The following is a 17,778-nucleotide window of genomic DNA, read 5'->3' on the forward strand; positions in this document are numbered from 1 at the left end:
CAGATGGGGACCAGAGGGGAGTTTGTTTTTTTCTTTTTTGAGACACTCTTGCTCTGTTGCCCAGGCTGCAGTGCAGTGCAGTGGTGCGATCTTGGCTCACTGCAACCTCTGCCTCCCGGGTTCAAGTGATTCTCCTGCCTCAGCCTCCCAAGTAGCTGGGACTACAGGCACCTGCCACCATGCCCGACTAATTTTTGTATATATATTTTTTTCTTCGAGATGGAGTTTCGCATTTGTTGCCCAGGCTGGAGGGCAATGGCATGATCTCGGCTCACAGCAACCTCTGCCTCCTGGGTTCAAGCGATTCTCCTGCCTCAGCCTCCCAAGCAGCTGGGATTACAGGCATGTGCCACCACACCTGGCTAATTTTGTATTTTTAGTAGACACAGAGTTTCTCCATGTTGGTCAGGCTGGTGTATAACTCCTGACCTCAGGTGATCGGCCTGCCTCGGCCTTCCAAAGTACTGGGATTACAGGCGTGAGCCACAGCACCTGGCCTAATTTTTGTATTTTTAATAGAGACAGCGTTTCACCATATTGGCCAGGCTGGTCTTGAACTCCTGACCTTGTGATCTGCCCGCCTCGGCCTCCCAAAGTGTTGGGATTACAAGCGTGAGCCATTGCGCCTGGCCAGGAGTTTTTTGAGATGGGATTTTGCTCTGTTGTCCAGGCTGGAGTGCAGTGGCACCATCATAGTTCACGGCAGCCTTGACCTCGCTGCTTCAGCCTCCTGTAGCTGCAGGGGAGTTTTGAGCAGAGGAGGGGAGGCTGGAACAGTGTGCTGCAGGTGGAAATAGTTAATTCTGGACAGACTTGGGCATAGTCTGATGGGACTGATGCGTTTTTGATGCTGTCCAATTCCCAGGGGGCCCAGGTGTCACACTGTTTTCTAGCCTGGTTCCTCTCTCCTCACTGGGAGTCCTTGTGAATACCCTTTTCCCCCAGTGGTTGTCTGGGACTGGAATCCTGGCTGCTCGGCTCCCAGCATCCACCACTTTCTGCCTTTGAGAGATGGGTCCTGCCTCCCCTCCTGCAAGTCTTCTGTGGCTCCCTGTCATCTGGGGGAAAATGGGGGACAGAGGCCTCCCTGCCCAGTTCTCTTGACCTCCTTCAGACCCCAGCCAGCTCAGAAGCCACCCATGTTAAAATGCAGATTCCAGGTTCCCTTCCAGATGTCATGTGCCAGCAGGTCATAGAAGCATCCTGTGCTGTGTTCACTCCCGCTTGAAGGTCTCTGAGCCTTCTCATCTGTGAAGTGGGTGAAGGCACAGGAGGGCCACGTGAGGCTCACACACACACTGCTCGCACAGAGATGGCCTGGGGCAGGGTTGTGAGGCTTTTCCTTCGTAAATCTCACTGACCATGATGCCCAGGATTGTCCTTTGCTCTGGAACCATGACCTTCCTACTTGGTTTCGTGGTGTCCTTTCCTTGATGGTGTGATACTCATTTCTGTGACTTCCTCTTGGAAAACTTGAAATGTTGCCGGCCTGTGAATTCCACAATCTGGAAACTGCTGGCGGGTCACCCAAGTTCCAATGCCCGGCACACATCAGATATACTCACTAAAGGGCGATGTGGGGTCTGTGAGCGTCATTTCCAGCCACAGTCAAGCCCCTGCTGTCTTCTAGCCTGGGGCTGTGCCTTCTGCCCGCCGGGTGTTGGCTCTTGCTATTCCCTTAACCTCCAATGCCTTCTCCTCCACCATCTCCACTTTGTAGAATATTCAGCAAACACTATTGCCCCTTACTCTGTGCCTGGCCAAGACCCAAAGATGAAAAAGGAGGAGGGAGGCCTTCTTGAGCCTCTGGTGCATGGGAGCAGGGCAGTGACAACTCAGGAGGGCTGCGCAGGGAGGGGCCTTCTTGCTCCCAAGTCTCTCCTAAGGCTGAGCTCCTAAGGCCCTGTGCTCCTCCCTGCCCTACCATCCCCCTGATAGCCTTCCATACCCCCCGGGAACTCTTTTGCACACACTATGCTCATATTCTCAGGGGAGGTTAGTGGCATTATTATCCCACCTTAGAAAATGCAGACTCTTGCTTGAGCCCAGGAGATCAAGGCTGCAGTGAGCCAGTATGCGCCACTATACTCTAGCCTGGGCAACAGAGAGGGACCCTGCCTCAAAAATCACACACACACACACACACCCCAGAGAGGGACCCTGCCTCAAAAACAAAACACACACACACATATGCATGGAGACTCACTTTGGGAGGCCGAGGCAGAAGGATCACTTGAGCCAGGAGTTTGAGACCAGCCTGGACAACATAGCGAGATCCTCTCTCTCTCTCCAAAAAAATAATCAGCCACGTGTGGTGGCATGTGTCTGTAATCCCAGCTACCTAAGAGGCCAAGGCAGGAGGCTCACCTGAGCCCCCAGGAGTTTGAGGCTGCAGTGAGTCAGCCTGGGCCACAGAGCAAGACCCTATCTCTTAAAAACAAACAAACAAACAAAAAAACACTGGAGACTGAGGCTAGGAGAGGTAAGTCACTTATCTATGGAAGAGAAGGCAGAGTTGGGACTCAAGCGCAGGACTGACTGTCCCAAACCTCAGGGTGGTGGAATTGCTGCATGGTGGTTCTGCAGCCCTGAGGTATTTCTGGGCAGGATACTGGGTGGCTTTTAGCAACTAGGCTCAGTCTTGATGCTGCCCAGAGGATGGCTGAGAGGCACCATGTTTAGGGAGAGTTTGCAAGGTGAGGACCTTCCTCACCTAAATCCCTTATTTAACCTTGGGATGGTAATAAGGTCTACGAAAGAGGTCAAAGTTTGGGTAATGTATGGGTTCAATAGGTTTCTCTGCTGCAGGACTTCTCAGTCTTTAATGGAGCTAAGCAGCAGCATTCTCTGTCCAAAAATGACTGTCCTTTCTCGGAGTAATCCTTCTTTGCATTGGCTGCCAGGAAGCTCAGAGACAAGTCTGTGGCAAGAGGGACTCGTCTTATAGCAGCTGTCTCCCTCCCGGCTCTTTCTGGGTGTCTCCAACCTGACTAAAATCATTTTTGGAAGGAGGCAAGGCATCTTTTGTTTTTTTTAAGACAGGGTCTCACTCTGTCGACCAGTCTAGAGTACAGTGGCGTGATCTCGGCTCACTGCAACCTCTGTCTCCCAGGTTCAAGCGGTTCTCCTGCCTCAGCTTCCCAAGTAGGTTAACTGTTTGATACCAGACAGTAAGCTTGGATTAAGTATTTTCCATAATAATGCTCATTCATTCATTCATCCATCCTGGCAGCATCCACTTCAGGTTCTGAGCTAGGGTGAGGGATTCAGCCATCCAGGACAGGATCTGGAATTTGCTCTGCGCCTTTTCAGACCCTCTTCTCCTCCTCCTCCAGTAAGAAGGTTAACAGGACCTGCTTACAGGCCCCCTATTACTGAAAGCAAACTGAACCTCCAGTTAATGTCCTGCCCAAGGTTTCAAAGGTAGTGAGTGGCAGAGCTAGGCCCAGGCTGCCAGATGCCTCCTTGAGGGCATGGGTGTGGCAGAGGCGTGGCTGGTGCTGGAGGGTTGACTGAGGCCTGTCCCACTGCTGCTGTACACAGATGAACGTGGGCTCAAAGGCCCTGGGGGAGATAGGACCACCAGGGAGCTAGTGTGGCCTGGGGGTTCCCGGGGGAAGGCGGTCTCTCCCCAACGCTGGTCTGGGCCTGGCCCTTGCTGCTGGGATGTGTCAGATGCTGTCCTGTGTCCTGCCCTCTAGCATCCCAGGAGGAGGGGGCCAGCCAGCAGGCCTGCTCCTGTTATGAGCTTCCCGACCTCAGAAAAAGCTCAAGCTGATTCCTACAGCCCTGAAGCCCCATGGTGGCTTCTGTGGCAGCCTCACCTGTGCCTCTTCCTGCTATCTCACCAGAGGCCGTGCCATCAGCCTTGCTCTCCACGCAGGTATGGTCATGCCACCAGGGCTCTGGCCTTTGACTGGTGTGTGCAACCCTGCCCTGCCCCCATTTGCCTGTCTCAGCCCTTGCTAGGGTGGAAGCTCCATGAGGGCCTGGCCAGTCACTCTGCTGAATGCCTGAGGGAAAAACCAGTAACAGACCCCACTCAAGGCGGTTGTGAGGACCTGGCAGGGTGGGGGTGTGGCCCAGTACCTCGGAAGACTCTAGGAGGACCATCCTGGCCCTATAAATGTTTGTGCCAAGGCAGGTCCCCTGTCCCTCAGCACACAGGAAGGGGCAGTAGGTAGCAAGACAGTTTCCAGGTGACAGCATGAGGGCAAGTGAGTGAGGCCTAGAGAAGAAGGGTCCGTTGCCTCCAGCCCGTCACATTCCCTCCGGGTGGGCTGGACAGCTAGGTGGGAGAAAGAGGGATCCTCAGGTAGGCGGGAGTCACGGAGAGCTGCGTGCCCTCATGAGGCTGGTGTTTCATCTCCACTTCTCAGATGAGGGGACTGTGGCTCAGAGACCTTTGCAGGGGGACTGATCATTGCACAGGGCCGTCTGAAGGGAGCCTGGGACTGCATTTCCATGTAGGCCCTGGGTGGATCTGGAACCTGGCTGGCTTTCCTGGCTCCCCCACCCTTTGGCTCCCTTATGTTCTTGGCCTTCTTTTCACAGCTCAGAAGCAGCCGAGTAGTTGGTCGTGTTGTCTGCAGTCGCACTGAAGCACATTTTATTTTGGCTAAGTGACATTCCTTTGTTGTCCCTGTCTTGTGATTAATTAGGGTAATAGGTTGGTTATATTATGTGGAATTTATTGCAGGATGGTAAGGGAGCATGTGACAAAATGGAGCAATAGTTCTGTAAGGCTGAGAGAAGCTGGGTGTGTACCCCGTGGCTGGGCCACTCGGAGGGGACTGTCATGCTGTCAGTACTGTAGTGGGACCCAAGCAGGCTTTACTCACCGGCCTGTTAACAGCTGTGCGAGTCAGGCCTTTCGCTTGTGTTAGCTCACCTTGTGAAAAAATGAGCTCTGACTTAACAGATGACAACTAAGGAATGGAGAGCCGAACCCCTTGTTCAGGGTTGCATAGGAAGTGGCAGGGTCAGGGCTGAATCTTAAAACTTAGAGGGCAGGGCCTGGCGTGGTGGCTCACACCTGAAATCCCAGCACTTTGGGAGGCCAAGGTGGACGGATCACCTGATGTCAGGAGTTCGAGACCAACCTGGCCAACCAACATGGTGAAACCCCATCTCTACCAAAAATACAAAAATTAGCTGGGTGTGGTGACAGGCGCCTGTAATCCCAGCTACTCTGGAGGCTGAGGCAAGAGAATCGCTTGAACTCAGGAGGTGGAGGTTGCAGTGAGCCGAGATCACGCCACTGCATTCAAAAAAACAAAACAAAACCAAAAAACTCTAGAGGGTAAAAGAACTGTAACATCTGGGATAAAGTTAGCTGTTGAAATAAATACAAGTCCTACTGTTGGAGTAGTGTCAGAGCTGGCCTGCATCTTTGACTTTGAGACTTCCTAGCAGCCAGAAGAAAGAAAGAAATGGATTATTTCCACTGGAGCCACAGTGGCCGTAACAAACAGAAGCCATCTATTTGGATGCTGGAAATGGAGAAGACTTGCTCCCTAGAAATAGATGCTGCAGGATGTGGTGGGTGACATTCTGTTCAAACCACAAATACCTGAAATGATTTGGCCACTGTGATCACCCAACCACAGTATGGCCTAAGCTGGGTCCAGGGAGCAGCTGTTGCTGGCCTGGCTTGACTTTTGAGGGAGGTGGAATAGCAGGCACGTGAGAGAAGGGAACCTCAATCCCCCACAGCTGCTGACACAGCCCCCAGACTTGAGCTTGGCTCCCCCATCACCCATCCCCCCATATAGCTTAATCAGATGGGCATCTGGTGGTCCTTCCCTGCAGCGGCCAGAGTCCAGAGCCTGGGCTGTGCAGGCTGAGGTTTCGGCTGCAGCAGGGATTGTCCTGCCCCCGTGTGCCCACATGTTGCAACCTGGCTGGAGCCTCTGGCATAGGATACCCATACCGCCGGGTAGCTCAGTGGTAGACCCGGGCTCTGATACTTGGCAGGCTTGGGTTGAGATTGTGGCTTTAGGCCTGGGCGGCTCTCACGGACTGCTGTGGGGAGTCGGGGAAGAACCCCTGGGTTGTGCTCAGCCAGCAGGCAGGTGGCAGCCAGGCTGGCTATGGGTGAGGACGGGAATCCTCTTTTCACCACTGCCTGCCTGCTCAGCAGTTCCTCAGCTGCTGGGGGTGGAGCTGGCTTGCAGGGGCCAGAGTCAGAGTGAAACCGGCAGCTCTGCTGGTTAATCTCAGCACTGATACTGGGGACTAGGCCTGGAGCGGAACTGAAAGGGAGACCAGGCCCATTCCCCTCCAGGCCTGGCCTATATCCTGCCAGTGATCCTTAAGGCCTGCAGCCAGTGGGGAGGGTGGAGGCCAGGCAGGGCCAACTGGAAAAGTAGCAGAAGGAAGTGGCCACTCGCACCTTACCCATCTTGCAGACAGGAAATGAAGGCTCCGCAGGGCTGGCTAGCTGTGAAAATGGGCAAGAGCACAGAGGCCCCACTCCCTGCACTGTGTCCAGTGCCCGTGTGGATGCCATGCGAGGCCTCACTCTGCCTGCCCCTTCCTGGTTGCTGGACCTCCGGGAGTGGGAGGTGAAAATGCCCTGGCTGGTGCTGGTCACTTCAGGTTGGAATGTTCTAGTCATGCAGCTTTCTAGTGAGAGGCTGCAGTAAGCTGTGGCCAGTGTTGGTCGTTCCTGCAGTCATTACTCTCCTCCAGCCTGTTGTGTCCGCCAACCAGAGCAGGCCTGGGAGCTCCCAGGAGACCTGCTGAGAGGGCCCAGGTGGCCATCCTGCTCCTGCCAGGATGCCCTCTTACCTCACTGTTCATTGACTCCCCTGCAGGTGGGGAAGAGGGATAAAGGACGTGGCCAGGCCACTGGGTCATGATCCTTCCAACAGAGGTACCTGCTACCTCTGTGTCTAAAGCAAGGTTAAGCTTTTGGGGGTTAATAGCACTAGCAGCTCCAGTCCAAGGTGTGCCCTTTTGGGCTTGGGTGGAGGTTGGATTACCTGAAGCCACGGTGGCTGGAACATCCTTTGGGCCCGCCTCTGCTTTCCATCCCCCTGCTCCTGGTTTGTTAGGGGCTATAGTATTTTCCAGGAACACCTGAATGGAAGGGGACCAGTGGGACCACTTCTGTCCATTCCTCACTTCATCTCTTTCTCCCTTTTCTTCTTTTGGTCATCTTTTCAGTCTTATCACAAGAGGAAGGAGAGGGGCAAACCCCCTCCTGAGCAGATTCCCAACCGGAAGCAGCTGGCTCCTTGGCTGCAGAGTGCCCAGCACAGGAAGCATCTGCAGGGTCAGTCAAGACCTGGGAGCAGAGTTCCTGCCAGCAAAGGAACAGTGGCCAACTCCTAGCCACCCTGCAGCCCTATGTGCCGGGTGTCCTGGGAAGGTCCAGGGCCAAGATTTTGTGGTTTTACAGTGGCTGTAACTTGGGCTAGCCATGCTAGGCTCTGCCCCTTTTGGGCTTGGTGTGATGAGAGGGTCAGCAGCTGGCATCACCTGGCTGGGCAGGGAGCTCTTTGCTCACCAGTGGGAAGAGAAACGGATGTCAGACACATGGCAGAGTGGAAATGTCCCCAGGTCGAGGTCCAAGGGGCTGGCCTTCTGCCAGCACACGCTGCTTAGGACCTCAGTGTGAATGGTGTTCAGGAGGCTAGGGTAAGGCACCCTGGACTCACTACAGGCTCAGAGCCTGCACAACAACACCATGGATACTCTCTCTAAAAGGGGGACTCCTGGGGAGACTATAGACAAACTCAGGCCTGGCTGGAAAAAAAAGCATCAGGAACAAGCTTTGAGTACCCCATCTTGGTCTCGTAGAGTTCAAGGCCCAAGCTACAAGCAGCTTGCTCCAGCATCCAGGAGGTCCGGCGGTGCACACGCCTTGAGATGCCTGACAACCTCTACACCTTTGTGCTGAAGGTGAGTGACAAGGCTTTTCACACCCTGGGGCAATACAAATACATACACATACATCAGACCCAACCCTGTTCCCTTCCTTCCTGCCAGGTGAAGGACCGGACAGACATCATCTTTGAGGTGGGAGATGAGCAGCAGCTGAATTCATGGATGGCTGAGCTCCGGGAGTGCACAGGCCAAGGGTGAGGTCCCAGGCCCTCGTCCCTGGCACGACCTTTGCTGCTACCACCCCCTGACCTGCCCAGATTCTTAACCTCAGCCTCTTCTCCAGCAGGCTGGAGAGCACAGAAGCAGAGATGCATATTCCCTCAGCCCTAGAGCCCAGCACATCCAGCTCCCCAAGGGGCAGCACAGATTCTCTTAACCAAGGTGAGTAAACCAATGGCTAGGCCATTGTATTCTGGGTATGCTGGAACCCAGACTCAGCTCAGGACATAAGGCAGCCCCCTGCGACCACCATCACCCATCTTAATCTAACAGGTGCTTCTCCTGGGGGGCTGCTGGACCCAGCCTGCCAGAAGACAGACCATTTCCTGTCCTGCTACCCCTGGTTCCATGGCCCCATCTCCAGAGTGAAAGCAGCTCAGCTGGTTCAGCTGCAGGGCCCTGATGCTCATGGAGTGTTCCTGGTGCGGCAGAGCGAGACGCGGCGTGGGGAATACGTGCTCACTTTCAACTTTCAGGGGATAGCCAAGGTATGGGGCGGGGCAGGCAGGACCATGCCACTCCTCTCCACTGGAGTTCAGGGTCCTAGAGGGACAGCCCGAGCCCACCATCCTCTCCTCCCACAGCACCTGCGCCTGTCGCTGACCGAGCGGGGCCAGTGCCGTGTGCAGCACCTCCACTTTCCCTCGGTCGTGGACATGCTCCACCACTTCCAGCGCTCGCCCATTCCACTCGAGTGCGGCGCTGCCTGTGACGTCCGGCTCTCCAGCTACGTGGTAGTCGTCTCCCAGCCACCAGGTCTGACCCTACTGCCCTTTGCTAAAGGGGGTGGCTGACACTGGGTAGAGGCTTGCTGCAGACAAGGTACAGGGTACAGGGATCTTGTTCTGTGTCCTGTCAGCACTTGCCTTAAGACTGATGGTGTGGTCTCTCTCGGTCACTTGTCCTAGGTTCCTGCAACACTGTCCTGTTCCCTTTCTCCCTTCCTCACTGGGATTCAGAGTTGGGCCTTCCCCACCTTAGCTCTTCTGGCTGTCCCCGGGGGCTCAGCCCAGAGGGTCTCCCAGGGCGATCCTCACCCCCCGAGCAGATCTTCCACCTGGTGCCTTCGCCCGAAGAACTGGCCAACAGCCTGCGGCACCTGGAGCCTGAGCCTGTGAATCGAGCCCGGGACTCGGACTACGAAATGGACTCATCCTCCCGGAGCCACCTGCGGGCCATAGACAATCAGTACACACCTCTCTGACCAGAGAGGAATTCCAGGCCTCAACAGCTGCCCTTGAGGAACACAGGCAGAAGTGTGAACTTGTGAATGTAATTGATCTTTCCTTCCTTCCAGAGAGAGATTTAAGGGACACTGTTAACTGCTCGTGCCAGTTTGGACGTGACCCTTCTATTAGGCCTGTTGAAGGGCCCTCCTGTAAGTTTCATCTATCATCTGGCTTTCTCCTTATTGTTTACAGATGTAGTTCTTGTTAGAGGATGCCGCTAGCTCCTGCCCGGGGTCCCTATGCCCAGTCCCTGTTACTCTTAGAGAAAGGAGTTGGGGTGAGGGCCAGAGCTGGCAGTGGAAACTTGTTCTCTTTTTCACTGACACTGTCACAGCAGATGACAGACTTTCTACGGGAAGTGGGGGTCATCAGGAAGCCCAGAACACTAATAAGCGGTTCTCCCATCTACCGTCAGTCCATGTGGCAGGTCTACTGTGTCCGTGCCACAGATGACCACACCTAATCCTGCTTCTACTCTCAGCTTTAGGACAAAAGCTCTGTCAGAGGGACAAGCTGAAGGTCAAAAATGATTTTAAACATTTTACCTCAGACTAATTTCTTTAAAGGATTCAGGTTCAAAACTAAACCACTGCTTATTTCAGTGCACTGTTTCAACTAACACCCATGCAATTTTTGTAGTCGGAGAGAGCTATGCAAACCCTACCTAATTCACAGTCTGAGCCAGCATGCTGACTTGTCTACTGCATCCTCGGGACAGTCACTGCTGCTGAGCGGCCACTGTCCTTCCTAAATGTCAAGAAGTGAAGTATGTCACCCTTTCAGGGAAATTCAGGCAATTACTGAAATAGGGTGGCAAAGAACAGTTCTACCCTGGTGCCTTACGAACAAAAAACTGGATTCTGGTTTACAGCAGCTTTACAGTGATAGTTAATTTAACTGGGGTTGGGGGAAGAACAAGCAAAAAAGGAAGAAGGACTCCTGGGCCCTTTCTAGTAAATCCTTCAACAACAAGGCTGGCTCGGTGCCCTCCAAGCATCTAATGGCTTATTAAATTATCCCACAAGTGGGTTTTGGGCTCCTTTTTTGAGCCAAAATGGAAGCTGGGAATCTGGTGCCGTAACTAATGAGAAACTCTTTTAATAGCCCACAATCAGTGTTCTGTTCCAGCTGGCTACTGCTTCATTGGATTGAGAATGTATCTCCATGCACACATGGGCGCACACAATCTCCACCATCCAGGGAGGTCCTGAAGTCAAATCTCCATCTATACAAGTGATACAATTCATGGGGGGCTGGCTCCTCCCAGAATCTTTGTCTGGAGGCTCAGAAACAAGGGGGCAGTGACAGTGGAATCAGCTGCTCTTGGGTGCCAACAGAGCCATTCAGTACAACCCCCAGGCTCACGGCTATGGCTTCTAGGAAACTGGGAGTTTAGATCAGCTTTACAGATACATCAATCAGAGGCTAAAATGAAACCTTGGCCTAAAACTCGCAGGACTGACTGCCTGGGAGGAGGGTTAGGTCTGCTCCTTCTACTTAGTCTCTGTACTCCAAGAGGTCAGATTTCTGCTTTGGGTCTTTCAGAGGGTGGGGAAACAAACCCCTCTGCACCACTGTTTTTCTTTTTTTTTTTTTTGAGACGGAGTTTCACTCTTGTCAACCAAGCTGGAGTGCAGTGGTGCGATCTTGGCTCACTGCAACCTCCACCTTCCTGGTTCAAGCAATTCTGTCTCAGCCTCCTGAGTAGCTGGGATTACAAGCGCCAGTCACCACGCTCGGCTAATTTTGTATTTTTAGTAGAGACAGGGTTTCGCCATGTTGGCCAGGCTGGTCTCAAACGCTTGACCTCAGGTGATCCATCCACCTTGGCCTCCCAAAGTGCTGAGATTACAGGCGTGAGCCACCATGCCCAGTCTGTACCACTTTAGTACCAACACTCCTGGGTGATTTCATGGACCCTAAAGCAGACCTGACACTGATCCAGATTTGCAGTCCATTTTTAAGGACACCTGTCTTTATCTCCTCAAAGTCAAGCAGCTTTCTCTGGAAAATGAATGCTAACTAGTGTGAACCAAAAGAGTAAGTAATAGTCTGAAGTTTTTTAAAGGAGAAAGCTCAAAAGTCATTGGTCCTCCCCTCTGCACAGGAAAGATGCCCAGTAGATAATGAACCAAATTAAGTTCCTTCCCTCCAGCCAGAAGTTAAACATCTGGGATATGACGTCTTCACACCAGGGCACTCATTTCTTAGCAGCCTCTCTACACACATCTCTCAGGTGGTGCCAAGAGGCACACCAGGTAGAGCAAACTTGGCAGCTCTAACAGGCTGCAAAGTACAACTTCAGATTCCGTGGCAGAGATTTGGAAAGCACCCACCTCTAGACTGCTTCCTTTCTAAACTCGTCCAAGTTACCAGGACAGCTCAAATACATGCTGACAAAAAACTCTCATGGCCCTAGGAAGAAGTGACACTAAGCCAACGCCTTTTCTTTGTGCGGGAGCAGACCCAGCTGATGAAGGGGTGGGCAGCAGTGTGGGGCAGGCACCCCACTGGCTGCAGCTAGCCCACCATAGGCACAGCACATCCCACCACTCTCCTTCTAGTCCCGACCAGGCCCCAGCCAGCAACTTCTACCGAGAGCCATGGCTCAGCACCAAACTGGACAGTAGACATCATGATCCCTCCAGTTAGCTCTAAAATTACAGACCCCACCAGTAGAGCTTGACAGCTCCCGGCACCATCACTTCCTTCATCTGACTTTATTGAACTTTTACAAACTAACAGTCACCAGCACCAAAGAATTAAGTCAACTAACCTGCCTTGAATTTTAGACCAGCAATCCATATGGCTTTATCTGGTATAAATCTTCTGCCTTTGATCATTTCTGGACCGTAGGAAAAAGGAATAGCAATCATTAAAATCTTGGGCCAGAGAACACTATTTTTACATAACAGTTTCTTAACCTAAAGTCAAGGCCTTGGACTCTTCCCTGAGGGTTGCCTGCGATTCCTTCATGCTTTCTATTCAGGGCTAAGTCCCTTACTGCAAATGTGTTAGCTCTAACATCTCCCACAAGCTAGAGGAACTTGCGAGTATATTAACAAGGACACATCTGACATCCTGTATTTGGTTAGAATATACAGCACATTGTGATAACAAAGTGGATTCATCTTGTATCATTATAGGCAGAAGGTATTTGGCAAATTTTTATGTATTGTTTTATGTACTGTACAAGTAACTTATTCTTGAATAATGCAAATTTTGCTATAATGTACAAATTGCTATATGTGAATTAAAAAGTTTTCAGAATCTTGATTTGCTGTCACAATATTTAAAGGCTCAATTAAGACCATGGTCTCTCTACAAAACCCTTGCCCTGCCCAAATACTTGCTCTTCCCTTTGTCTTCCCCACTGCAATCTGGGAATATTAACAAATGCTTATGAGTCCATCTATGTCAATAAGCAGCTTTGTACATCTTTGTGTCTTTTCAGCCTTCATGCCCTCTGGATTTCTTTATTGCATTTTTTTTCTGAGTGTCTCCTGCCCCCTACTGGTAAAATAGGAAAATGCCTGAATTGGGAACTTCCAGCTAATGACACTCATTTTGGTTCAGGAGATATTAAAAAGGAAGCTTACAGAATTGGTGCCAGCTCGAGGATGTGGAATTTCAGTGCTGCCCAACTCTGGCCAACCTTCCTCCTCCTGAAGCAGATCTCTAATCCACCAAAGAGAATAGCTCAGTCTTGTCTTTTTCTAGAGACACCTTGAACCAGAACTAAAGGTGAAGAAGAAAAATCATTTGACAGCTACCTTCCGGGATATTAAAAACACACCCTTAGCGCACCTGCTTTGATATTAAGTATCCTACAGTAGAAGTAGCTTATACAGACACACACTAACTTGATCAGTTTTTAAAACTTTTTTTATTTTTTAAATTTTTTTAAAGTTTTTATTTTATATTATCTACAAAGTAAAAGTTTTTCCCTTAACTTAAAAGTTGAACCACTGTAGACAGTGATCACCTCATCAAACTTGATTTATAAATAATAATCCGTCAGTTTGACGGTAAGAATTTACTGAACCTTTGTCAAGTTTAGTAAAAGGGCGTTCCAAGTCTTGATTTTTTTTTTTTTTTTTTTTAAGCAGTAATAGCAGCAAGAATCACTCTTGTTACTTCTTTTGCTAGCTGATGTGTTCATGACTTTCAAGGGTTATTAAAAAATAAATAACTTCCAGTTTCGGCAAGCAGAGCTGGGGTACCTGTGGGACTCTGAAACAGCGTATGGAATTATGGAATAGCCCCCAAGTTCCTAAATGCCTCTACTCGGTCCAAATATCTTCCACTGCAAGTGAACTGTTAGCATTCCTATTGGATGTTACAAGAAATCAACATATATATTTTAAAAACAAAATAAATGAAATTCTAGTTTTCTGTGCTTCCAGTTGGTAGAAGCAGTAGAAGGGAGGAGGGAATTTGGCCTTTCGGTTCCTCCAGGGCAGCCTTACAACTGCTGTTGGTGGTGGGCTTGTACTGTAAAAAGAAAAGCGAACATTGAAACAGAAAACTGGCAACACTACACATCAGCCTAGTGTCTCTGCAGCACATGATTGTAAACTATCCTCGTGCTAGCTGAACAAGACTCAAAATTGAATTCGCTTTCCCCCCTCCCATCTGCACCAAAGTGGGGAGGGTTGGGTGGGTGGGTAGAAACAAACCAGTCAGACGTAAAACCACTTCAGGTAAAACTCCCAGAAGACTTGTTCATGGGTTAGAAAAAAAGGCCTTAACAAACCCCCTCCCCAAATATTAGCCAAGCACCAGTACTGCTTTCAGAATAACAGGTCAGACTGTGAAGTATCGCCATGGCAGCCATCAAGTAGTAGAGCACAATCACAGGGCGCTCTCCCCTGGTCAGGGCATAGGCTGGGGCTAACGCTACACTCAAAGCCAGTCCATCCACAGCGCTTTCTCAGCAGTATCTTCTCCAGAGCTACAATCAAACTCTGCCATGGTAATAACCCCCCACATGTCAGACTTTTGGGACTCAGGAAGGAAAACACTGCCCTGTCCAACCTATCATAACAAGGAAGGCCAACTGAGTCCTAGGCATGCATCAGCTACACAGAATGCTGCTGCTGCTGCTTCTCATCAAGCCAAATCCTGTATACCATCAGAACACACACAGACTCGGCTCCCGGAAGCCTCAGGCCCTGATGCTAAACTGATCGTCACAGTCCCTCCTGTGCACACTCCTGGATGGGTCTTGCTAGTTCTCAAATGTGGGCTTGAAGCACTGGCCCTGCCTGCCATTCCACCTGTGCGAGCAGAATGCTTTGGGGTGCCCCGGCGGCCCCTGCACACACACGCCTCACCTGAAGGGTGCGTCATATAGGGGAAATGCGCAGTTGTCGAGACTGGAATGGGCTGTAGTGCACTTTGAGCGAGGGCGGCCTGGGGACCGCCGGGTGGCTGTGTCGTCATTAGCATCATTGGCGCATGGGCAGTTGGATGAGAAGGAACCATTCCTGACTGTACATGAGCCTGAAACAGAGAGCTCTTTTACGCATACAGGCAACATCTCCGGCTTCAACAACATGTCAACTGTGTTCCTTTCACTGGGCTGGGACTCTCAGGAAAGGGCAATGGTGGGCCTCAGGGCCCAGTTCTGTTCTCTGGGGACAGTCTCTAGTAGATTATCTGTTGACCTGAAGATGTGCTTCACCTTTGGGTAGATCCTGCAAGGAAGGGTCAGGGAGCAGGCACCAAGTGAGCCTAGGTAGAAGTCAGGGCTGTGCTGTCCTAGCCCTTGACATTTCTGATCATTGTATTCTACATATGGGGTAAGATCTTCACAAAGATTAGACACCGGATCCAAGGGTAGCTTTCTCAGCTTAATATCATACAAGATTCAATGATGCTTCAGAATCAGGCTGCCATGTGGGGCCTGAGGCAATTTTGCAGATAACATCCCTTTCAAACAGGAAAGCAGATTACTACATTAATAAGCAGAGACTGTCACAGTCCAGTATGTGAATTACTTGGACCTCTGTTCATTTGCCTCTCTCCCTCTGCTTCTGGCCTGCTCACCAGGCAGTGAAAAGAGACTCTTAGGCCCCCGTGACTCTCTGAGAGATATGCTGATGGAGCAGGAGGAGTTGGAGTTTTTAATGGCTCCAGTGAGACGGAAAGGAGTAACCTGGAAGATCTGGGCCAGCCCAGTGTCTCTGTACCAAGTTCAACCTGGTCTCACTCACTGTTAAATTGGAAAGGTGATTTTAGTCAGCCCAAACTAGCTGGATTCCAGCTCTGCAGGGGGTTGGCAGGGCCAGGAAGAGCCCTTGTTTCCTTTTTCCCACACTGTGCACTGTTCTAGACTATGATGAGCCTTGGATGAAATGCCGTTTTTACTCTCACGTATTCAAATGGGTACATGGCATATTTGAGCTTCCCTGTGTTAACCTTTTTGCCCTTTCAGCACAAAAACACAGTGAGGTATTAGGGATCCCTGACTTACATGTAAGTTCACATGCCTACTTAGCCACCAGCCTCTGCTAGACACCTACAGGACCCCAGCTCTTATGAAGCTGACTCCACCAAACCACGCTGGCCGCCACGGACCAAACCGGCTTCCCTCCCCACTATCAAAAAGCAAATCAACTGCAGTGCGCTACACCACAGAACCTAAACTTTGCAGGGTGAGGACGCCCAAACTTCCCAGAGCTGTGGAACTCTACTTACAAGGTAGCCTTCTGAGAGATAGATCCAACTGAGTCGCATCTCTAGCCCACACCTTGCCAGAGCCTCACTGGCGCACTATTTAACAGGAAATGGAATTCATTGTGGCAGGTCTCACTTAGACCCGCCTCAGAGAGTTCTGTTATGAAGTAGCAGAGACATCTAATACAGCCAATTCACCCATAACAGCCCCAGGGAGGGCCTCAAGGCCAGCGTTAGAGCCCAACTTCAGTGCAGCTCCTTCTCCTCATTAAGACAATCCCCTGGGCCCTGGAGTGCAGGGACCTTGTCAGCAGCTGATGCAAACAGCAACCACGGAGATGGCAAGCACACCTTTCACCTGGAGCAGCTGACACTGGAGGTGAGCTCCCAAGTGCTTCCAGGGCTGCTCTTCAAGAAAAATGGGACCACCTGGGTGCTTCCAGCTTCTAGTTACACTGCACCAATGTCCAAGGCCAAGCCCTCTCAAGAGTACAACTTATGGTCAAAGCAGATATATGAATAACCAGGGAAAACAATTGGAGAGATGTGTCTGGAACTCATGTGAGTAACAATCAAGTTGACAGGCCCCAGTAGTCACCTCGGAGAGCTGAGACTCTGTGAAGGCCATCATCCCCGCCTGGCTTCCGAGGTAAGTGTGTAGAGGGGGATATATATGTACACATATATAGAGTAGTGAGGCTATATAGACGTAGCAAAGCAGACACAGAAAGGAAAGAAGGACTGGGTTGCATTCCAGAGTCAAAGATATTTTTAAGGTCTCAGTTGGAAAACTAAAGGACTGACCAATCAGCACCTTCACTGATCCCATGACAAAACCACACAAACATTCCCTTAGGGCCAGATCACGTGTATTTGAGCGGGAAAGGGAGACAGGCAAATGGCATGACACACAGGGTTTCCTAGCTGGGAGAGCCTCTAGCTGCTTACTGATAACCTTCACATTCTACTTGGCCTTCACAGAAAGTTGGCTAAAGCTGGTTTACCTGAGGTACGTGGGCCATGTGGGGTGGGTTGGTATACGCCGGCTGAACGTGAGAAGGATGGATCGTAAAGACGGTCTGTTGTGCTGCTGGGAAACTATTCTGTGGCGACTGTGTGTTGGAGGCAGGTGTCATGGAGGGTGGAGTTGGTGCAAGCCCCGCGTGGTAAATGGCTGACTGCTGCTGTGGACTGGCCAGATGGAGAGCCTGGGCGGCCTGGTGCTGATGGTGCTGCAAAGCGACAGGAAAGAATTGAGAGGAAAACTTCTTTAATGAAAAGCAGCCAAGGGATACTCACAAAGCTGAGCTTTGCACACGTGGGCCTATGATGAGGGGCAATGGAAAGTACAGGGGAATGTACAGGATGGTAAGAGCAAGGCTGGAGGTGCCTCCCATCTGGACATTCCTTTCTGGGGTGCAGAAGCCTGATTCTCGGCCTGGCAGTTAGAAGCTTCTGAGCATACTAAAGTTAAACAAGACTACTGCCCCAGGGAACTGACAAATATCAGAGAGTCTTTACCTCCATTAGCAAATATAATTCAAGAAGCTCATAGGAAAATAACCTCATCACATAAACCTTAATTAAAATTTAAAAGTCCCAAGCAAATAGGAATTTGCCTTATGAACCTTATGCTAAATTTGATTTTTCATTAACGCAAGTTTCCAGAGCTTATCCAATCACCTATTATCAATATGTATCTTAAACGTGATTTTTTTTTTTTTTTTTTTTTTTTTTTTTTTTTTTTGGTTTTTTT

At 50.7% G+C, this 17,778-nt stretch overlaps 2 protein-coding genes across 8 annotated transcripts in view; one reads left to right on the forward strand and one right to left on the reverse strand.

Annotated features, from left to right (window-relative positions):
• The window catches only part of SH2B3 (SH2B adaptor protein 3), a 46,637-nt gene extending 33,384 nt beyond the window's left edge, over positions 1-13,253 (forward strand). The window contains exons 3-8 of one of the 3 annotated variants that reach the window (XM_025401247.1): positions 7,807-7,908; positions 7,996-8,087; positions 8,180-8,274; positions 8,386-8,600; positions 8,697-8,868; positions 9,021-12,617. In XM_025401247.1, coding sequence (XP_025257032.1) covers positions 7,807-7,908; positions 7,996-8,087; positions 8,180-8,274; positions 8,386-8,600; positions 8,697-8,868; positions 9,021-9,316 — 972 coding nt within the window. In that variant the 3' untranslated portion in view covers positions 9,317-12,617. Of the gene's footprint in view, positions 1-7,806; positions 7,909-7,995; positions 8,088-8,176; positions 8,275-8,385; positions 8,601-8,696; positions 8,869-9,020 lie in introns of all 3 variants that reach the window. The other 2 variants (XM_025401246.1, XM_025401248.1) reach the window with 2 other exon arrangements.
• ATXN2 (ataxin 2) overlaps positions 13,209-17,778 on the reverse strand; it is a 154,438-nt gene continuing 149,868 nt past the window's right edge. For 3 of the 5 annotated variants that reach the window (XM_025401242.1, XM_025401245.1, XM_025401241.1), the window contains 3 exons: positions 17,027-17,254; positions 14,678-14,846; positions 13,209-13,835 (listed from right to left, as the gene is read on the reverse strand). In XM_025401242.1, the coding sequence (XP_025257027.1) occupies positions 13,807-13,835; positions 14,678-14,846; positions 17,027-17,254 (426 nt within the window). In that variant the 3' untranslated portion in view covers positions 13,209-13,806. Of the gene's footprint in view, positions 13,836-14,677; positions 14,847-16,043; positions 16,119-17,026; positions 17,255-17,778 lie in introns of all 5 variants that reach the window. The other 2 variants (XM_025401243.1, XM_025401240.1) reach the window with 1 other exon arrangement.

The sequence above is a fragment of the Theropithecus gelada genome, chromosome 11 (genome assembly GCF_003255815.1).
Source record: "Theropithecus gelada isolate Dixy chromosome 11, Tgel_1.0, whole genome shotgun sequence".
NCBI classification, from domain to species: Eukaryota; Metazoa; Chordata; class Mammalia; order Primates; family Cercopithecidae; genus Theropithecus; species Theropithecus gelada.